Source organism: Pogona vitticeps, chromosome 1, assembly GCF_051106095.1.
Source record: "Pogona vitticeps strain Pit_001003342236 chromosome 1, PviZW2.1, whole genome shotgun sequence".
NCBI classification, from domain to species: Eukaryota; Metazoa; Chordata; class Lepidosauria; order Squamata; family Agamidae; genus Pogona; species Pogona vitticeps.
The window spans coordinates 243,460,695-243,483,982 of NC_135783.1; the positions used below are offsets into that span (position 1 = coordinate 243,460,695).

General features: G+C 42.8%; 1 protein-coding gene across 3 annotated transcripts; it reads right to left on the bottom strand.

The window, feature by feature from the left end:
- Positions 1-1,694: 1,694 nt before the first annotated feature.
- LOC110078234 (gap junction gamma-1 protein) lies at positions 1,695-14,094 on the bottom strand. Of its 3 annotated transcripts, none has more exons than XM_020792139.3 (4): positions 13,879-14,094; positions 10,006-10,210; positions 3,921-5,081; positions 1,695-2,548 (listed from the first exon to the last, which is right to left on the bottom strand). In XM_020792139.3, exons 3-4 carry the CDS (start codon positions 5,062-5,064, stop codon positions 2,541-2,543), a joined length of 1,152 nt encoding a protein of 383 aa, XP_020647798.3. In that variant the 5' UTR covers positions 5,065-5,081; positions 10,006-10,210; positions 13,879-14,094; the 3' UTR covers positions 1,695-2,540. The 3 variants fall into 3 exon arrangements, with proteins under 3 accessions (XP_020647798.3, XP_020647797.3, XP_072841448.2); XM_020792138.3 differs by lacking the exon at positions 13,879-14,094 and adding an exon at positions 13,423-13,507; XM_072985347.2 differs by lacking the exons at positions 10,006-10,210; positions 13,879-14,094 and adding an exon at positions 13,423-13,471.
- Positions 14,095-23,288: the final 9,194 nt, after the last annotated feature.

Below are 23,288 nucleotides of genomic sequence, written 5' to 3' on the forward strand. Positions count from 1 at the left end.
AAATATTTGGATAGGTGCAAGACAACAGCTCTGGGATCCTCAGATCCACAGCTCCTCAGATCCAGGATAGCTCTGTGGAGCAAACATAAGGAAAATAATGTGCGCCTTGGTGATGGGTTCTGTGGCTGTAATACATGGTCATGATCAGCAGAGGGCATCAAAGTATCCAACACAGACAGCCAGAGAACTTGACCAGATTTGCCAAGTTCATAAAACTTCTCTCTCCAGAGCATCAGCTGCAGCAGGAACGAACAGACTGGGTGGCTTTCCAATTGTTGTTACATTGCAGCTTCTTTCAGCCCTAGACAGCATAGGCAACAGAGAAGGATGAGGGGCAGCCTTAAAGTGGGGGAACAGGAGGCAAAGATAGTTTCTCAGTACAGCAACACTCACCACTATGGTGAGCAATGCTGAATTAGATAGAAGACGGTTGCACCCCCTCCCCCGGTTCTTCACTGATGCCTTTAGCAACAGCTTCTGATTTTTTTATTATTATTATTTTGCTGCATGAATGATTATGCAAATACTGCACTGTTGGAGATTTATGATAGTCTGCTCTGATTTTTTGTTGTTATTTTATGATTTTACTGCTGTTTCCTGTGTCTCGGTGATTTCTTTGGCTAGATTATTCCCATTCCACTGGCTTTAAACAACACCTCAACACTTTCAACAACCGAATTCAGCATTATTCCCATTCAGTGTGACAAAGTTGAGGAAAGATACTGTTTCCTAAATGTGTCCCACTAAATCAAACTAAATCAATCCTTGCCTCTGGAACAACCTACCTCCTGAGATTCGTGTGGCTCCCTCGCTGGGTATCTTTAAAAATCAACTTAAAACATGGATGTTTCGGCAGGCCTTCCCTCCAGTCAATCCCTGATGTCCTTTTTATCCCTTCTATCTGTCTATTCTATTATGTCTATTTTATGTAAAATTGTTTTTATATACATTTATTGTTCTATTTTATGCTGTTAGCCGCCTAGAGTGGTCTTAACCGACCAGATAGGCGGGATATAAATAAATAAATAAAATAAAATAAATAAACTTCTTAATGCATTTCAGCTATTTATTTCAGTCCTTCAGAGAAGTTTCCCAGAAGTCCTAAATCCGCACACCCCTCTGGCCTTGCTTGGCCTGCACACAGCACTAGTCCAACAACAGTCCCACCACCTCTCTATGGAGACAAGGGTGGGCGTCAAGCATTCCCTCTCTTGGCCCACAATCTCAGTTCCCAGGCCAAATGGCAAGGGAGCGCACTTTGCCCTGGCTGCTTTTGGCCGTGAAATGCTGACTTCCAATTAAATCCACTTCCTCCTTGAGTCTCATGTGTCTGTCATATCTTCCACGTATAGGGAGCAAAGGATACCCCTATGAGATCATCTGTGATAGGTGGAACCATATACACACACCACTGTCATGGCAACAAGGCAACAGGTATCTGACTGATCACTGTAACTCCTTTTTTGAAGCCAGCCACCCACTGAGAGAATGAGTGTCCTTCATTAACCTGACTACTAAATTGACTTGTAGCTCCTTAGAATATATGGCCAGAGGGGATTAGCTACTGCATCTCCCACTCCTTTCCATGCCTTATTAGTGAGAGGCGTATTTAGCCAAGACATCCAACTGGCAAATAATTGTGTTAAACCCCTCCCTCTTCAGCCACCACAGAAAGAAAAGTCACAATCTCAACATTCCTATAAAACAATCCTTGGATTTTTACCAAATATATATATTCATATAAAAGAGATACAACTTTGTAACTATTCCAGTAAACCATATAAAAAGGAAAAAAAAAACAAATGCATTTCATGTTGATCTCTGAGATGATCCAACTGTGGAGGGTTCCACTGCAATTCATATGAGAACCCAATACTGCACCCCACAGAGGGCAGGAAGGCAGACACTGTCTACGAAACAGCATCTTGGAATGTAAAAGACTTCTTTGGCCCAACCACCAATCTCTTCTATAAACTGCCGCTGGGGGGGGGGCAGAGCAAAAGAGGAGGCCACAGTGCCCATCTATCTCTTTGGAGAGAAATCTGAGTTGTGGACCCCTCCTTCTTCTCTCACCTGCTCACTCCCCACTCCATATAGTAAACTTCAACAGGAAATAGAGATGGGGAGGCTGTCTCAAAGCTACCTAAAGTCCTTCTAGAGAAAAACAGATTTTTTAAAAAAAAAAATCCTAGACATACAAAATAGTACCTCTACAACACATATAAAAGTAAAAAAATAAGTTTCCCTTTTAGACCCTTAAAAAACAAAGACATACACTCATTTACGTACACAGAGCTAGACCTCTGAAGGTACCCCACTACAGCTTCCCACCCTCTGAAGGCAGGAGTATGGAGGTTAGCCCCCATTCCCTACTCTTGCCCTCAATCCACAAGATCAGAGTCCATCCACATTCCCCCACACAGTCTGTCAGGGCATTTCCAAAGTTCAGACGAGGAGCACACATTCATATGCTGCCAATTCTCCACAAGACAGTTTCCTGTTGTCATCTTTGCTACTGCCCAGTGAGACACAGCGAGGCTTCAGAGGCCTGGAAAACAAAGGAAAAGTACATTTGTTTTTTATTCCAATCCTGAAGGAACAGCTCTCATCCCCTTACACATACTGTACATTATAGCCCAGGTCTTATTGGTCACCCTTCTGAAGATCTCTCTGTTCCCTCATGCATTAGGTGGCAACTGGGTTCCACCAGAGTCCCACACATCTTTAGTTCATATCCTGCTTTACATTTCTATTGTTACGAAGACTTCCTGTCCTTTGCTCACACCAAATGAAAGGTGAATGTTTTTATATCTTTGCTTCAGATTACCTCCCCGGTCCCAGCAGTCACTCCCTGATTGCCAAATTCTGTAAGATACTTATACCTGGAACTCAGCCACTAAGTCTGTTATTGTCTATGTTCTAGCCAGCCAAGTGACAATAAACCAAAACTGTCACGCATTCATTGGAAGGATATGAACCAAAAAAGGAATATCCTCAGAATGCCGGTAATCTTGTAGTCTATTTTATTTTCTTAGTAGACACAGTCCTAATTTATATTACATTTATAACTTATATTGAATTTAAAGTTTAATAAAATGTAATAAACTATTTAAATTCAATTTAGTTTCTGAATGTAGTCGTAGACACACTATTAAAAGTTAATTTGGGTAAGTAAATATAGTAAGGAATTCAGGGACGTTCCTGGGATTATTTCCAAGGTTTACAAGCACATTTACAAGGTGTTCTTTGGGATAAATCTGCATCTGTAAATAAATTAATTACTGGGAATTTGGACATCCTGGTTCCCTGGTTATATATAATTGGTTTTCAACTCTCTTTTTATTCTCAATCAATTCAATTTCACTAGAAAACTAAGTAGTGGTTTTTCATTATAATTCATTATATTTTACTATAAATTCATCCATACTGTAAAGAAAAAGAATAATGTGGTCTATTTTTAAGTGACCTGTGTTTTTCATTTATTAAAATGTGTCTTAAGTATTTACTTTTAGCCTCTGAGAAAGGTTGTGAAAATAATGCAACACCTCTGAGCAAATGGTACTTGGATGTAATCCTTCTTTCCAGGACTCACTGGAACTCACAGCCCAAAGAAAGCAAAAAGCCAATGTGCAACTATTGCAATTTTGAGCCTTGCCCCCTTCTGCAACAGCAAAAAGGAAACTGGCCAGGGTCGTAGATTCTTGCCCACACAGAGCAGAATCAATTACCATAGCAAGGATACTAGCGCCTGCTTCCAAAGCAGATACAGGGGGCCACTGGGCTGCCAGACCTTCTGGACACCAGTTTCCATCTTAGCTAGTAGTAAGAGATTATAGGAGTTATGGTGTTAAAAGAACATCTGGAGGGATAAGGTTCCCAAACTGTGCCCCAAAGGAAAGTCTTTTCTTCACCAAACTCACCAGTTGTTCGCTCGCAGGCGGCACCTTCCTTCTCATGAGCCAAGTTGAGCCGGTTCTGTTCTGCGGCCAGCCCATTAGACTCAGGGCTGCTGCTACGGGAGGGGCTGGCAGTGTCCTCTGGGTGCAGATGGAAAGCCATTTCTAGGTGCTCCTGTGCCAGCCTGAGGTGCTTGCGCAGTCGCTCCAATTCATGGCTTGGGAGGCCAGGCCCAACAGCATAGCGCTCAGCAGCCATGCTGGCCAAGCCTTCTCCCCTGTATGTCAGCTTGTCCTTGGCCAGCTGGCCCTTAGAAGGCTGCTTCTTGATGGAATGATAAGTAGGGGGCGCCGTGGGATCTTTCTGTGCATACTGGGGCTTGGGAGGGACACCGCTATCCTTATCAAAGCCACGGAGAGCGTCAAGGATCCCACCAAAGCCCAAGTGGAGTAGTTCACAGATATTGAGCAGCAGACAAAGCACACTCACTGCATACATGATATAAAGGAAGATGGTTTTCTCAGTGGGGCGGGAGACAAAGCAATCCACAGTATGGGGGCAAGGACTGCGAGAGCATATATATGAAGGGTTCACTTCAAAGCGGTACAGGATGTACTGCCCCACCAAAAACGCCACCTCAAATGCCAAGCGGCATAGGAGCTGCAGCACATATGCAGCCATCAGCCCATCCTGCTTGATGCGCCGGCGGCCATCATGTTTCTGATTCTGGGGCTCCTTCACCTCTATCTCTGGCTCGACCTCCTCAAAGATCATGGGGTCCTCCTCACCATTGTCCTCAGCCTCTTCATAGTCACGAACAGCCCCACGTGTCACCACTGGTGCTCGTTTTTTCCGGGGAGGCTGGCGCGAGAGTCGGTGTAGCGCAAAGCCCAAGTACAAGACAGACGGTGTGGCTATCATGATGATCTGGAAGATCCAGAACCGGACATGCGAGAGGGGGGCATAAGCATCATAGCAAACGTTCTCACAGCCAGGCTGTCCGGTGTTGCAAACAAACTTGCTCTGTTCATCATAGTAGATGGACTCGCCACCCACAGCAGTTAAAACAATGCGGAAGACAATCAGCACAGTCAGCCACACCTTTCCCACAAAGGTTGAGTGCTGGTTGATCTCCTCAAGGAGACGTGTCAGGAAACTCCAGCTCATCTTGGCTCAACTGCGTCCTGTGGCCAATAAACACAGTAGGGAAAAGGTTAATCTGAAACAAAAGTCATCATGATTCCTCAAGCCTTAAAGTAATGGAAAAACACAGACTTTTTTTTCTTCTTTTCCACCCCAACCCATATACAGAAAAATGTAGGAAGTGTATGTGTGTGTGTCGGGGGAGAAATACAGCTAATTTTCTTATCAGATCTCAACTTTGGTTTTTTTTTTTTTTTTTTGCTACTTTAAGAGCATGAAATCAGCAGGCAGAGTAATCCTATGATGTTAGTGAGATTCCATAGTAGAATGATTCCCACATCCAGCATTCTACTGGGCCAATGTAGACAGGATGTGAGATACATTGGCTTTGGCGCCCCACCTAGCACAGGGAGGGCATTAAATGCACCAGTTCTGGAACTAGCATACTTTCTTAGGAGACAAAGGAGGCTCAAGATCCTGTGGATCTGAAAGCTTTTCCTTCTGTGACAACTCCACATCCCACACTATTGGTCAGACCATGACAGAAGCTTTCCAACACTACAAATGGAAGGATGGGCTTTTGGTGGGAAGTCTACCCTTTTGTCACAAGGCCTCTCTCTCTCTCTCTCTCTCTCTCTCTCTGCTCAAGGCACAGCACTTCTGCCACATCTGATGCCTTCCTGAGCTGGCCCACCTGGGCAGCAGAGGCTCAATCCCTATAGGGGATTTAGCATTTTAGCCATGTCCTGTTTGGTTATTGTAGGTTTTTTGGGCTGTTTGGCCATGTTCTGCAGGTTTTTCTTCCTAACATTTCACCAGTCTCTATGGCCAGCATCTTCAGAGGACAGGAGTCAGAATTCTGTGTTCTGACTCATGAGGTTCTACTCCTGTCCTTTAAATATGCCAGCCACAGAGACTGGCGAAACATTAGGAAGAAAAACCTCCAGAACATGGCCAAACAGCCCGAAAAACCTACAACCACCATTGGATGCCGGCTGTGAAAGTCTTGGAGAATACAATGTCCTGTTTCTTCAACCTATGATGTTTATGCCATGAAATCCTTATCACATCATCTAAGCAATAATATATTAATGAAAATACTATCATATCAAGTTTCCTTTCTCTGCAGTGTAATGTAGCAGTTAGGGCAATGGGCTGAAACGTGGTAGATCCAAGTTCAATAATCCACTAAGCTGGTGATTCTCAACCTTGGATTCCAGAACAATTGTTAGGACACAATGAGGAAAAACATCATGGGTTGAAAACAATGATAATGACAACAGTAAGAATCAATATTTGAAAGATCTATAGTTTCAAATGGAGAATTTTCATTTCTATACCCAAGAATTTTACAAAGTCTGAACAGACTAAGCTTTCTCTTCTTAGTTTGTTTCTTCAGTGTGTACATTTTCACAGTAAAATCAATTGCTTTCACATTTTACAGAAAATGAGAGGGCAAGATTCCCAAGTCTTCAATATTAAGAAGCAATAAATACCTAGTACTATACATTGTCATAAAAATAATGGAAATGTTGAAAGAGTACAGGACAGCTAAAAATTTATATATTTTTTCAAAAAAGCTTTAAAAAATTTCAGTGTTACAGCAGCGACAAAATATTTTGTCTGCATGAAATATGCAGATGGGAGAGTCCTACAGTTTTTCCACTTAAAAATGAACAAAAGGATAGAAAAATAAGCAGTTCCAATCTACTCATGACCCCCACTCTCTGCTTGGGTTTTGCATATGTAACCTTGAAAATGACTTCACAAAAGCAAATAATAGTTCACTCCAAACTCCACCCACAATAAATGAGTTTTAGAAATGCAACCTCCACCACATGGCCTTCAGTGAGAGCAACTGAGAGCAACTCCCAAAATACTCTTGGGGAGAAATACAGACCAATGTCACAGAAACACATACACACAAAACACTTTACAACTTGTGGGTGGGGTGTTCAGGAATAGTTTCTGACACAGGGGAAGGCTACTTTTCAACACCCCGACTGAATCTCCATCCCAGAAACTATTATTCATTGCGCAAGGGAAACAAACATGCGTCATCAGATGGGTCCGTATTGATCGAGGACCTAATCCAAACTACACCCTATGACTACCCTTAGTTCCTTCCTCTACAACATCAGGAGATTGATTTACATCCTGCTGGGTTTGATCAACTTGGTCCTTGGTGAAAGTCCCCCTTCCAGAAAGGCCATAGTTGACCCATTGAGTGGTTATTTTTGAAACTGCCCTTGGCCAGACCAGCTGGAGAATTCTGCAAATTGTATGTCTACAAAACAACTTCTCCAAGCCCTGCACGTATTACACATACACACGCCTGACAGAGCTGAGGGGAAGTCAGGGTGACTGAGTGCAGTTCTGAGTGCTGTAGTCCCAAAATGTAACTTATCCAGGCTCTGCACATATTACACATGACGGAGGTGAAAGAAAGTGGGGATAACTGTAAGCACAACCTACTGAGCTGGTTCTTCTGTCCCTCCACAGAAGGCTCCTCCTTTTTCACACTGAGATCATTATCCGTTCAGAAGGTCTAGCAGGGCGGCTGCCTCTGGGACACAACTAAAGAGGCTGGTCTCAACCTTTGGATGGATGCCACATCCTGGTACACTGGGATGGGTTTGACGCTCCAGTGCCTGCACACAATAAGTATCCTGAAGTAAAGGAGGAGGGAGGAATCCATAGAATGGCTGCCACACAGCAGCAGCAGCCTTGAGGCACAAACCTGTGGTGTTTACAGAAAGCTTGTTTAGGAAGAAAATGGTCGGGGCCTCAACTACCTCCACTTACCGTTCCCATCTCCCAGTGTAAAGGCTGCAGGATTTTCCCCGTTTACAGTTCTAAGCATCCTACGTACAACATACCTCAGCTTACAGAGATTAAGCACAGAGAAGTGCTTTAGTTCTACACTACTCAAATAACAGGTTTTTGTTAACAAGAGCATGTAAAATGCCCCTCACAGGCAACATATTCAGCAAAGTCACTGGGGACATGTATCAACAATTTCTCTGTCTATCTACCAGAAGCAGACAGATATCACTGGAAAAAGAGAAGAAGGCACCATTCCTCTAAATCCATATAAACCTAGAGTGGATAATCTGTTTTTGTTTTGTTTTTTTGGTACCACAATTCCATTCCCACCAGTTACACTGGATAGACCTGATGAGAGTTGCAGTCCAAAATCATCTAGAACAGTGGTTCTTAACCTTGGGTTACTCAGGTATTTTTGAACTGCAATTCCCAGAAACCCCAGCCAGCACGGCTGGTGGTGTAGGCTTCTGGGAGTTGCAGTCCCAAAACACCTGAATAACCCAAGGTTAAGAACCACTGATCTAGAAGACAATAAGTTGTCTACCTGGTATAAAGTAATGGCAAAGATAAGCATCAAAGATTCTTAAGACTGCAATCCTATACTGTACATATGAAACAGTGTGTAAGTCCTATGGAAAACAACAGGCCTTATTTCTCAGTAAACATACACACATACTTACACTGTAAGAATCCTTAAAAGAGAAGTTCTGAATTGATGGGGCAGTGCCTCTTATTTAAACTACCAGCACCAGCACTTCACACAAATCTGCCCTCTAACATGCAAAATAGGCTCTCAGAGACAAACATCCTTATCAGTGGTTATCCAGAAGGAGATCAAAAGAAAGTCAATATGGTGCAGTGATAAGGATGTAGGACTAGGACTTGGGACACCCTGGTTCTAAGTCCCTGTTCAGGCAAGAAACTCACTAGGTGACCTTGGGCCAGTTGCTCTCTCTCACTGTGACCTCTCTCACCTGGCTTTTGTGAGGAAAAAGTGAAAAGGATAGCCATGAACACTGCCTTGAACTAATCAAAAGGCAGGATTTCAATGACTCTGAGACATCGACTTCCTTCCCCAAATTAAGAAATATTTTGCTTATTAATAAAGAGATTTAACACCTGATGAATCACCAGGGGTCAACCACAGCTTATGTTATGCCCCAATTTGGCCTCAGCTGAAAGCACACTGACTACCTGAAGCCAGATAGCTTTATGCCTTTGATATGCCACTAAATCCAGTTGACTAGCCACATATGGACACAGAAATATTAGACATTGGTCATCCATAACCAGCAAGATGATGATCAGTAACAGACAAGGTAACCAGAAATGCACGCCTGGAATTCTATTGTCCCTCTACGCTCCCACAATGCTCCACTATGTGCAGTAGAGGTGTTTTTTTTTAAGAATTTGCAGAAGGAGGTACCTCCTTACACAAGCATAACTCCTGTTAAAAGCAAAGGATGTGATCTGTGGTTTGCTCAATAGCTGGGTTGGAGATCACAAAACACAGGAGTGGAGTGTTATCCCTTGTGTACAGTGCAAGAAGATTCCAGCCCAGATGTCTTCCAAGGGAACTTATTTCCTGCAGCATAAACTGAATGGAGAAACATATCCAAGAGCACAAATAAAGATGACCAGACCGTGAGCAGAAAACAGTATAGAGCCCAGACTGTATCTTCTTCGTTCTTGGCTTCTTGCCCCTTCCGAATTGCATGATCCCGAGATAATGTAATTTGGGGCCTAGGAAGCTGGATTCTTTGAAAACAGTAAGGCTTTCTAAAATGCCTGTGAGGTGGGGTTAGCTAGAACAACATGTGCATTTCCAACTCTCCAAATCTTGCTCAGGGTCCAGACCTAGGGCGCTCCCTACACAAAGGATACAGACTAGGACTCAGAAGTGTTTTCCATTTGGTTCCCAATCTTACGATTCACTATGTGCATACAACTTGTTTGGTACGTTATGCTTCCTTACAGAAGTTTCTTCTCACTTCAACTACTTTCACATAATGTTTTGTACTCAAATAGCAAGTGCACACTAAAAATATATTCATAATGTACCAACTGTCAGGGCTACATACATGCAAAATTATTCACACAATTCCTCCAAGCAAAAACCCAGTTATTTCCTGTGCTCACCTGTATTATAAAGCAAGGTTGGCAGAATGTAGATCTGGATTTACTCAGAAAAATCTGTGGGTCTTTGGCTCCCAACTGCAATCACTCCTTGCATTCAGAATAAGTTTGTAGGCTCAGAATTCTTTTGATTTTTATGTATTTTGCAGGAGGCTCCAGGCCAGAGTTCTGGAAAAGCAGGTCTCACGGGCCTCAGTTCTGCTCACCCCTGTGTTTTAAAGTAAAACTCTGTTATTTCCACAAAATTACTCAGCTACATTCCGTCCCCGTCCCCCCCCCCAAACACTAGAAAGAATGTAATACGAGAAGCAGAGCTCAGTCTGAATAGCACCACAGTTTTGAAGAGCCGTTAAGAGCTTTTAGGACTTCCTTACTGCAGTTAACAGACTGTACTTTGTGTGAACAGACTTTCTCATTCTCATATATACATATACATGCATGCATCTAGTCTGCCCAACCTTAAAATAAAATTTGACTCAGGAAATTTTGCAATCAGTCCAACTTTTGCTGACGGGGAGGCTGGAGTGTTTTGCAAGGCTTAAAGGTTCTCATACAGGACAGCCAGTAGTACAGTTATACCAATGTGAAAGGGCCCTAAACACACTCCTATTGCCACCATCTCTTCATTCATCATCAAAAGACAGGGCCAGACCAAAACATTGTGCTGCCTGAGGCACAGCAATACTGTACACTCAGATGTACACACATTTGTCTGCATCCACCCAAAGTCAAGGTATTGAGAGTCTGCCCAGTTATCTGGCACACGAGGCAGATAATCCCAGAAGCACCTTTCCTCTCCCAGGCAGTAAAAATGCAATCATAACAAATTAAACAATTAACCATCTGACACCCAAAATATGTTGCCCTGGGCAGGTAGGTGCCTTGCCCTGCTTAAAAGCAGGGCAGGGCTTTACAGAGGCTTTGCAGCATGCTGCAAAGCGCAGCAGCAATCTTAAAACAACATTCTGTCTGTCTGAGGATACTGGAGGCTGTAGTCCAACATATCTAGAGGGCATTCTATTGAGGAAAGCTTGACTGGTCTCCTGGAGTGGCTGAGGTTAGTAATATAACAGAGGTCTCCCAGGTAGATTCACAAAAGTCAATAAACGGTATAACATCTTTTCTCAACAAAATACTGTACTGGTATCTGCCTCTTTCAGCACATAGCGCAAAAACAAAAACAAGCAAACAAAAAGTCATGAACAAAAGGGCAGTAAAACCTTAAAGGCGTAATAGCTATGTCAATGTGAGCGTTTTGGCTTTCATAGAAGGAAGAGGAAATGGGCTGTGATCCATCAGCACTCACCCTAAAATAAATATTCAGTCTTCCAAGACACCACTACCCTTTTGTATTGATTTTCACTACACATGTTGTAATATCCTGTAGTAGCCCTCTGCACTTAAGGACAGCCTGAAAGGAAGGATTATTTTCTTCCAAGTTTATGAAGGCTTCCTTGTCTGAACTTTACAAATCTGTATTAAAAGGGGATGAGATAAAAGCAATCTGAAGATATGACAAAGGACTGGAGTAAATTTCTCCTTTCCCCAAAGTTTGGTCATGCTTTCAAGAAACAGCAGAGTTGACCATCAGAGTCCTCTGGACAATTTTGCTGCATTGATGCCTGGCAATTTCTAGCCATCTCCACACTAGAATGCAACTCCCATTCTTTCTCAACCATTGGCTTTGCTGGCTAAGGCTGATGGAAGTTGTAGTTCATTCACCAGGTAAAACTATTTATTTGGTTTTAATTTGGCTTAAAGTGACTCTGTTAGAGGCAGAACATGTTCCTGGGCATTCTTTCCTCCCTTAGCCAAAAATAAATTCTTTGAATTTCAAAAAGGCAATTGAAGGGGGAGAGAGCAGATTGCCTGTGACTGTCCTCTGTTTTAAGAGAAGGGCCATAAATTCCAAATTGCTAGCTGAGGAGGAACTTGAAAATAACTTGCATACTGCACTATCTGCATCTAAGAAGCGAACCTGGCTTCAACATCATCAGCCACGTGAATTTCGGACATTAATAACAGCATACAAATTGAAACTACCCACAAGAACTTAATGCACAGCCTTGAAGAGAAGATGTTTTGTCACTGAAAGCTCGCTGCTTGTTTTTTGTTTTTATTATATATTATAATAAGTTTCAAGTTTCAAGTCAGCTGGCAACACCAGTCAAGAAACCATGGGTTCACATCTGGTGGACAACTGCATAAACCAGTGGGTCAAAGAATAAAGTACCTCCTCAGGTCTTGATCAATGTTAACACAGCTGGACACACAAAAACCTATGTTGAGGACTGAGCCTCAGGCATCTGTCTACACCCACATCACTGTAACTTCCTAATTTGTCAATTTAGGGATGCTGGGAAGCTGGCCCAAAATTCAGTTTCCTGATCGATTAACCTTTCTAGTGTGTATCCATCAGCACCTAAGAAATCTCAAAATATCATGCATGGCTAGTCACGGGAGGCCAGAATCTGTTATTTTGTCTTGGAATACACATTTATCCCTGTACTTTGCTTGCTCCTAGTAACCCTCTCCCAAATTACTGTATTCCTATTCACCACACAACTGGAACTGGAAAACTTGAGTATCAAACTGACACATACATACAGTATTCAGATGTCACTCTAATTCACCCATCTAGCACCATACCGACGACCATCCAACACGAATCTGCTACTCCCCCCTCCCTTATTTTGTGTGTACAAAGACTTATTTGAGACTGTGACTGTGCGCAGGGTTATCCAGATGCTACCCTGCTTCCCCGAAAATAAGCCCTAACCTGAAAATAAGCCCTAAGGTGTTTTTTGGAGCAAAAATTAATATAAGACCCTGTCTTGTTTTCGGGGAAACACGGCAGTTAATTAACCGGGAGTGCTGGCCTGATCTGGCGCCATTGGAGTGGGACTTTGAGTAAGGGGGGAGGGCGTGTTACCGGTGCCCGAAACGGTGAGCAGTACGTGGATTAAAAGCGAAGCCTTATACACAAAGAAACTAAATTATTCAAACTGCACAACGTGAGACCCTTCTCGAAAGCCTCCTCCTTCCTCCATTCGCGCTCCTTCCCTCCAAGGTTTGATGGATGGGTGGGCTTTAAAAACGGCCCCCACCAAGAAACCTAAAAATGAGAAGGGCCCTTGCGGGGTCGCCTTGCTCTCTCCGATCCTATGAAGCCCCTCACTCCCCACTACTACTCCTCTCCCCCGCCCGCCAGCAAACACACACACATACACACAATCTTAGAGGCAACGGATTTCCGAAGGCTCCACGCGGGCTGAGGTCGGAGCTCGCCGCCAAAGAAAGGCGGACACGATCACCACCACCACCACCACCCCCGCCAGAGCCAGACCCGAACCCGAATTAACATCGCCACCACTACTACTACCACCACCACCACCCCGTCGCTTCTCTCCGGCTACTTACCGTGCAATCCCCCGGCGGCGCTCACAAAGACTCCCGAAAAGCTCTCTCCTCCCGCCCGCCCGAACAAAGGGGCCCTCGGCCGGCCCCGCCCCCGCCCCCTTCGGCCACGCCCCGGGAGGGACCCCCGCCCCCTTTTTTTTTCTTCCTCTTTTCTCCTCCCTCCTTTCTTTCCCGCCTGCCTGCGACGGAGGACCCGAGCCTGACTAAGGGGAGGTCGCGCCTGGCCGGGAGGGGAAAAGCTCGGGTGTTTCAACGGGCGCGTTACACGTCGGCACCCGGGGCTGGTGGGGGCGCCTTCCTTTCTCCGGCTCGCGCAGTATAAAACAAACTTCACTTTCTCCAAAGGGAGAAAGTCGGCGGTGGGCGTGCTTCGGGGTCCGAGGTGCGCTCGCCGAAGGGAGGGAGGGAGAGAGAGGAGCCATCCCTGGTATGTGTTTTCTCGGGAGGAAGTCTCACCTTTCGTCCACTAGACTTTTAATATCTCCGGATCACTGTGACACAGCGTCCAAGGAAAGGGATAGCCTTGGGTGTGAATCACACCCACTGTCCCGGCAGAGCGGAATCAATGAATATGCCGGTGTGACGCGGGAGGAAGTCATGACAATTAAAAGGGGAAAGTCAGCAAAACTTATTTAATCATCGGTTTATCACCGCCGCCCCACCGCACCCCGGGATGACCGGACGATAAAAGGGCTCCGCCATACAGTCCGTCTTTTTGCAGCTTAAGGCTCCTTTTCCCTTAGGGCAAAACGACTTCAGGAGAAAAGTTCCGCGGCACGCCTCGAAAACCGTTTCTGCTTCGCTGCTCCTGTCCTCGGCCCGGGCGATTTGCGCGCTCGAGGCACGTGGCGCCCCTGCCTGCGCCCCCGGGGCTGCCTGAATGCCGCTGCGCGGAGGGAGCGGGACCTGCCCCACCTCCCCTCCTGGGATCCTTGCTAAGGAGGTGATCCATGCAATCCAGCTTGAAAAACGGTGGACTCTGGCACGCACCCGTTTTGGACGTTCCTCTCAATCATTGTATTTTATTGGATATTGTCTTACTATATTGTTTGTTTGTTTTTACTGTACGTTGTGACCCGCCCAGAGAGTGGCAACACTAACGGGGCGGTATGGAAAGGGAAAGAAAGAACCAACCACCGCCTTGGATCGCAGGCAGCCAGTCGCGCCCAGCTGTCCCCCTTCTCGTTTGGATGCCGCAGCCCCCCCCCCCCGGATCGGGGCCAAGACTGCACGCTGGTTGCAAGTGTTGATTCAAAGAAGAGTTCAAATCCCTTATTTAAAATCCAGGGCCCGTTTCAGAAACTTGTCAAATTATAAAAAGATCTTTGAGCGTGTACAGAGTACATTTCCCTCCAATAGGTAATTGGAGCAGTTGTGACAGATACGTGGCTAGGATTGGGGGCAAAGATTGCAAGCTTATTTAAACCCCTTTTCCAGCTCGCTGCCCCCGCTTTACAGAATAACATTTAGTAATCACTGCCCCTTTAGCAAGTCTGGAAATGACAAATTAATTATCCTTGTTCCCCTAAATTCGCCCCAAATCCCTTAGAAGGAACCACAATGCTGTCACATGAAACAGAAGTCATCCAGGAACATCACACTGAAGCCCCCACTCCCTCGAACTGCATTCCTAGGGCGATAGCTTTATGTTGTACCGAAAACAGCATCATCGAAAGGTGAAGTATGTTTACAAGAACTGTGCAGTTAATTCCTCTTTATTGTATAAGATCCTTCCACAATGTAAAATTATGGATTTATATAAAATACTGTATAGGTAAAATTAAAATGTCATGAGGAAGTTGGTTGCTGGATAGCTTAGTGGTTTAAGAGTGGCAGCAGAGGTTGGCAGTTCAAATCCCCACTGTGCCTCCTTGACAGGGGCTGGGCTCAATAATCCATAGGGCCACTTCCAACCCTGCAGTTCTAAGATATTAAGATAATTAGACTATTTTTGACCAGAAGCGGGCTGCTTCAATAGTGTTATCTCAGCCATTTGCTAGATCTTCTTTTGTACATATGGTGGGGCATAAATTGTATGCATATAAGTGCTGCATTGATTTGATTTCTCCACAGTCATTCATGTAGCCCAGCAAGCTCATTTTACTTGATTATTCAAGTACACAGAAGAAACTGCATGAAGAGTGGGAAAGCATTGCAGGTATACTTGGGGATCCCTGCGCGCAAGGGTGTGCAGTCAGCCGGTCCACTTCCAGAAGAGCTGTACTGTAAAGTGCAACAGTTAATGACAGGATATTTTGGAGGTTACTAATTTATAGGGTTGCCATAAATTGGGACACAACTAGAGGGCATGTAACACCAAGGTCAAAGGCTTCTGAATCCTTTGGGCTGTGCAGATAACCCAGAAATTGCAAAGCATACTGAGATACTCCATTTGGCACACTCCTGTCATGAGCCTTCAGCTAATTTATAATAGCTGTACGTTCTATGTACCTCTCTCATACTTGTGTTTTCAAGCCTCTGTAAAAAAAAAATAAGGCTACCGAAATGCAGGCCTTTTCAGTGGTGACCAGAGTTGTATCATGCACAATACTGAGGCACTCCAGTTTCCAAACGAAGGAGAAATTTGCGGGCTAGAGGCATCTGGAGATGCTTCTTATTTGGACTGCATCTCTCAAAATCCCCCAGCTGACACGGGAGGGTCAAGGGGAAACTGGGAGTTGTCACTGAAAACAGTTCATATTCTTGGTGCAATGTACACATGCATATAGGTCATGAGGGTGTATTTCTTCCTGAGCAGCACAGCTTGAGATATTACTTTTAAGGAAGAGGGTAATGTTCTGAAACCAACCATAATTAAGCAGTGGTAGGATAGTGCTCTGAACCTCAGAGCATCTTCCCACCAGTGCACAATTATGGATTTATTTATTTATTAAATAAATTTATACCCTGCCCCTCTAGACCATGTCTACTCAGGGCGGCTTACAACATAAAATATATCAATATAATATATATATAATCATAAAAAATACAATTACTATATTAGTTAAAAACAATTAATTTAAGAAAGGATTACCAAGATGGATTACTTGCATCATTCTGTTCCTTCTTGAAAGTAATTTTCAACACTCTGATTTATAGCAACATTCACAGAGTTTCCAAACTGAGATATTTACCGGTAAATAGTTTTACCATTGCCACCCACCCCATGAGTTTCCATGGCTGAGTGAAGATTTGAACCCACATATTAGTCCTAGTTTGTCACTTTGTGCACTACACTGTGCTGTGTGCCATCAACTCAGAACTAACCTATAGTAACCCTATGGGTTTTCAAGATAATTGAGATATTTACGGAGTGGTTTTACCAGTTCCACCCCTCCCAGTGGATTTCCATGGATGAGCAAGGATTAGAACTCAGGTCTCCTGAATCCTAGTCTGTTGCTCTATCCAATACACTACATTGGGAACTGGTTAATCTGCATGAGGATGACACTTAGAATGCCTCAGCTTCATTCACCTAATGGACCCTGAGAAAGTGCACTATAATTTCTGAAATGAAAATGCAGTTTTGTTTTTTTATTACTCTTTCATGTTGCCTTCTCCCCTCCCGTGCAAACAGGCATATTTCAAAACCGGACTTCTGCATCCCAAATTGAAGAAGTTTGTACTCCAGAATGCATATAACAGAAACTGTTGCATCATAAGTTGCTTGGAAAAATACACAGCTAAAGAAAAAAAAAAACCCAAACAGCAAAATTTAGATCTCGGCATGTGAAAACTTCCCTTTTCTTAAGCAGACTTAAATACATACCTAACCTAGAGCAATGGTACTTCATTGTGATTTAGGAAAAAAAATAGATTATTTAATGGAGCTTCAAAGTAAAATGTATAGCTTCTACTTCTCATGAAAGCTGATATATCTTCGTTGGCAGCCCTACAGCTGCTGCAATCCCAAACACATGTACTTAGTGCAAGATTTACTTATTCAGTTAAGAGCTAATGTGGTTAGCAAATAGTGGATAGGACTCAGGAGACCTGGGTTCAAATCTCTACTCAGCCATGGAAATTCACTGGAAATATGACTTATAAACCCATGCCTCAAATATCTCTCAATCCTCAAAAGCTCTATTAGGATTGCTTTTAAGTCAGATGCAACTTGACAGCTCATAACAACAAAACTGTAAAGTCTGTAAAAACAAAATGTTACTCAGCTGTGTGACACTTTAAAACAAAAATTTATAATTTGAGCTTCTGAGAACTTTAGCATTCCCAACCATATGTGCTACATCTATGCCTAAAATTCTGGATAATATGGATCATGAATCTGATGACACGGTCTAGGCGTACACAAAAGCTCAGGCTATAATGGATTCATTAGTTTTTAAGGAGCCATAAGATTCTTTTCCTTTCACAGAAAGATTTTTAGCAGTTTGAGGCAGCCAGTTTGACTTCTGAGCCTGCCCTATCACCAGGCAAAGTCAAAAGGGGGGGGGGGGAGAGATTTTGAAGGGGCAGCAAATTTCCTGTTGTTTTATTATTACTATATTTTTGTTCCAGGAAAAAAACACTTGTTTGGATTTTCTATTTTAGGTGCCCAAATAACTTGATCAGCCTTGGATGTTATGCACCTTTACTTGCAGATCAAGACACCATTTCCTTGTCCACCTTAGGCAGCAAAATGTCTTGCTGCCTAAGATGGACAAGAAAACAGGCCAAACTTTGATTTTTCCTTTGATGCTAATGGGAGGGCCTGGTTTTTATTTTGCCAGCGTAAAGACAGGTTTTCTCATTCTCAGCAATAACCAGTAAAATGGTCACAGATCATTTTCCTTCCTGTTAGTGGCTGAATGCTTGCGCTTATAAAGGCAAAATTTATTGTTGGGGGTAGTGATGGTGGGTAATTGGGTATAAATCCTAACATTAGTTGAAGTTTTATGCATGTGTCATCTTGCCCTTCAAAACCCTGGAGTTACAGTATAAGGTCTGATTATTAGAAGAAAACCGGGACTTGTAAAAGCAGCAATGAAGGAACTAGAAAAGATCCCCAAGTGTAAGGACGTGTCATTGAATAGCAAGACCAAGGCCATCCACACTCATATTTCCAGTCAACACGGATGTGTGTGAAAGCTGGACAGTTAAGAAAGCCGACAGGGAGGGAAAAAATGATGTATTCGAAATGTGCTCCTGGAGGAGAGCTTTGTGGATACCCTGGTTTGCCAGAAAGACAAACAAGGGTGTCCTTGAGCATATCAAGCCTGAACAATATCTGGAGACAAAGATGTTTAACTTGAGGCCGTCCTATTTCGGGCACATCATGAGAAGACAAGATTCCCTGGAAAATACGGTAATGTTGGGAAAAGTGGAAGGCAGCAGGAGAAGAGGAAGACCAAATGTGAGATGGGCTGACTCCTAAAAGAGAGGATGAGCTTGAGTTTGCAAGAGCTGAGCAGGGTGGCTAAGGACAGGGTATTTTGTAGAGCACTCGTTCACTGGATCACCATGAGTTGGAGGCGACTTGAGGGGATGTAATAACACCAGTATACAGTGGACCCTCGACTTACAGACAGCTCGACTTACAGACTTTTCGAGTTACAGACTTCTCTGGCCGCAAAATTTAGATTCGACTTGCAGCCGGAGAATCGATTTACAGACCAGAAAAAAACCAAAATGAAACAAAAATAGAATAAAAACTGCCAGTTATGGGATTAATCGGGTTTCAATGCATTGTAGGTCAATGGAGATTCAACCTACAGACTTTTCGACTTGCAGCCACCGTTCCAATACGGATTAATTCCGTAAGTAGAGGGTCCACTGTACACTCTGAGATTCTTCTGGTTAGCCATAGAGCCTGCTCACTCTTATGAGCACAGGCCTCTGAGTACACATACATAGGACTGTCCGTGAAACGTTCTGTAGGAAGTGGGATCCCAACAAGCCTATTGTCCATAGAGGAACTGCAGATTTTCATTGCCTTTGTAATGTGAATAGCACCATTTGTTGTTTTAGTGGAACAGGAAGAATGTTCTCACACATTAATGAGAAAGAGCTTTTTTCATGTCTTGTAAGTATAATCCAGACTCCCTGGAAAAGACCCTGATGTTAGGAAAATGTGAAGGCAAGAGGAGAAGGGGATGACAGAGCATGAGATGGTTGGACAGTGCGAAGTGACCAACATGAATTTGACACAACTCCGGGAGGCAGTGGAAGACAGGAGGGCCTGGCATGCTCTGGTCCATGGCGTCACGAAGAGTCGGACACAACTAAATGACTAAACAACAACAACAAGTATAATGCACACCATCTCATTCCAACCTATCCCCATTTTGAGTAGAAGTACACTTAATATTTAAACAGCTTTCTCATGTTTTCTATACAGTATCTGTTTTGAACTAGTGTTAGCAAACCTGACAAGAATATATCTGGAGTGAGGCGGGGCTTTGTTGCGGTGCTGCCAGCAACTCCAGAGAGGAGCTCTCTCTGGAAAAAGCTGGAACCCTCCGGTCCGGGATCCCCCTTTTGAAATGGGGATCAAAGGAGAGTCTAGAAGAAGTCTCTGTGAAGCAGATGGTGAGCAGCAGAAGGAGAAGAAAGGGAGGCAGACCCGGACTTTTTTCTTCTGAAGAAATCACCGTGCACGGACTGGAGCGGGCGCCATTTTTTGGCACTGAGCCGCGAGGAACCCTCTACCGGGGGAGAGGAGAGCAATCAATATAAACTAAAAATATATAACAAGTAAGTAAGCCGAAGCCTCTGATTTATGAAACAGCCTCATTAAGCTGAAATAAGAATGAAAATATTTGGCGGAAAGAATAAATGCAGCGGCGGGTTTATCTTATCAGTCTGACTCAAAAGCGAAACTAAGCTTCTCCAAGTGAACTATTAAAACGCCAGGCTGATTCTAAAGCCGAGAGTCTGAGATGGAAAAATAAATCTTATGTTTCTGGAGAAGAATCCCAGACAGCAACACCGTCTGACTGGATTTAAGAGACTTCGGTGGATGCAGTGTGGCTGGGATACGTTACTCTTTGCCTTCTCTGGACTTTGTGAACTATAAATAATAGAATCTGGTGGTTTTCGGGAGAAGGAGCTGACGTGGCCAACTGGACTAAGGAGCATTAAGGGGTTAATGAAGATCACAAGACGAGCTCCAAGGACAATCTACTGGATAGTTTGAGACTCTGTGACTGTTGTTTTGTTTGTGACCACGTGTGAGTCTAATAATAGAAGCTTGCTGAACTCAGGAGAAGAAGAAATAACTGCGTCACGGTTCTAATTGATATTGTATTTGCTGGGCTAAAAGTTGATTTTTATACTACAATATTTGGACAAAGATTGGAGGGAGATCTAAGGGGAGGTTTATGATGAGGGGTTTGAATTGTTGATAAAATTGTGGAAACTGTGGAAGGATTTCTAGGGGGTGATTATTGTGGTATTTATACAAACCCCAAAGCCTGAGATGGACCCCAAAAATTCAAAAGAACAAATGGAGACTTGGTCTGTTCAATCCCAAAGTTCTGGAATAGTGGTGCAAGAAATAGAAAAGGAATGGCAGATTAATATACAAAGGCTAATATTAACAGGGTTCCAGCAAGTGAATGCAGGTCTTAGCAAAATAGAAAATTTGATGAAAGGGACGAAAGAGGGGACAGTAGATGCCAAACAAAACTTAAATGAAGTTGTACAGACTTTAGAATCGTCTGTATTAGACATGACACCAGGTAATATGAATGCAGTAGAGAGTTATCCAGTGACCCATGCAGCTTCCAAAATTAAAAAGCATTATGACAAAAATCTTAAGGAGGCAGAGATACTGAAACCAGATAATTTTATGGTGAAAATATGGGAAGTGAAAAAAATGGATATTCTGTCAGATGGGCTGAAAGACTGTTCAATTCAAAAAGAAACTGAACGATGGGATGTATTGTATAAATGGCAGCAGCTACCAGACAATGTTGGAATAACATAGAATAAAATTAAAATTAAATGATAAGATAAAAGCAGGAGGGTAATCAAACTGTGAAAAAGCAAAAAGTTGATATGTATTAGTAATATGAATTGATTGGATGATGTTATACTTTATGCTCTCCTATCCCCCAAAACCATTTTTCCTTTCCTATCCCCTCTTTCTTTCTGTACCCTCTATCCCTGTTCCTAAATAAAATAAAATTATTAAAAAAAAAAAAAAGAATATATCTGGAGTCACTCTGCATTGCATTCCTAATCTGTTGTTCTTAATGCCATTTACAAACTGCCCCTCAATTCTACAAGAGTAACTGTGACCTTTCCTTGCAAAAACAACACCCAGCAGCAGCATAGATATTAGCTGGCTTCTTATTTATTTACCATAGACAATGAAACAGGATTATTAAAGTTTTTCCTGTCTTTAATCTATTAACTAGAATATTACTGAATGGTAGTGAAAATGCTCTCAGAGAACCTAAATACATAGTCACAGAAGACTTTCATTAAGGTCTTCATGTTATATAGTTTGAATACTACATCATAGACATATTATTTATCATTATGAAAGAACATGTTCCACATTCCATTTCCCCCCAGTTTTTCTGAAAAACAAAAACAAAATGGCTTTGAAAAAAAAAGTCTAAAACCTATTTGTTCCCCATTTTTTCCAGGGGATTTTCCAGGCCTTCTCATATCTACATCCAACTACGTAATGCACTATGTCATCTCATTAGAATATCATTTTATACATAAGAACAGAGGCGGGCTGTAACTCTCCAGATATTGTTAGACTACAGTTCCCATCATCCCTAACTACTGACTGATCTGATGCAATTTGTTAACATTCAGAGCACCACATACTCTTTGCGCTGGTTATGAGGAATGCTAAGTAGTTATTCTCATTCAAACCAGATCTTACAATCACTCCCAATCCAAAATTGTTCTTTGAAACCTATTAGAAGAATGATGATGTTGCAATTATAAAAATATAAGATGGTAGGTGTAAATAAGTTCATTTAACCTCTGGTTATGACAAATCCAGTGAATGGAACAGAGAAAGCTGTCACATTGGCTATGATTACTGACTTATCAAGCTCAATATTGTCAACACACAGACTAGTAATGACTGTCCAGTTTCAGACTAGAAGCTTTTCCACAACCATGGGGAGATGATAGGAATTCAGCTTGCCTCCTTTCACATGGAAACCCTGTGTTCTGTCACTATGCTAAGATCATTCCCTTTGAAGCCCATTGCTCACTCTTGGCTTAACTACTTTATATAAATAATACAGTATCTCAAATGCTGTATGCAGATCTTATCACTATGCCCCCCCCCAAAAAATACATAGATAATAAAAGGAGGAAAACAGGAACTGATCACTGATGGAAACTAGATAGTAAGCTAGATATCACTTTATCCTATCCTATCAAAACTGACTTTAAAAATCAAGGAAGAAAATTACAACGCTTCAGGGAACTAGAGATTACATTGTAAGGGTTTGTACCCTGATGATCAAAGAAAGTGATTCTTACATATTGCAAGGTGGATTCCAGGAGTAATCACACAATGAATAGGGTAGGCGTAGCCATCCTTAAAGTGGGTAGTTCTACCAAGGTATGGATGGGGAAGCTGTAAAAGAAAACCTTCCTTCTTTAAAAAAATTTATGCCAAATAAAACATTTGCTAAGGTGCCATAAAACCTGTTGCTTTTGCTACACCAGATTAAGTTAGCTTCCCCCTTGGAATGTTTGAAATTCACAACATGGAGACTTCATTTCAGGACTGTATGGGGAAACAGGTCTTCTACACATAGTGAAACGTTAGAAATTTTAAAAATCTTGGGAGAACACGGGCATTCCTCATGTCAGTTTCTCTGAGATCAAGGTTTGAACTAAAGAGCTTCAAAGACAGATTCCAACCCAAAAGAATTCATCAAGAGATGGGA

What these genes read in the sequence shown, in the direction of transcription:
- LOC110078234 (XM_020792139.3), bottom strand. Translation starts at nt 5,064, where the DNA reads ATGAGCTGGAGTTTCCTGACACGTCTCCTTGAGGAGATCAACCAGCAC.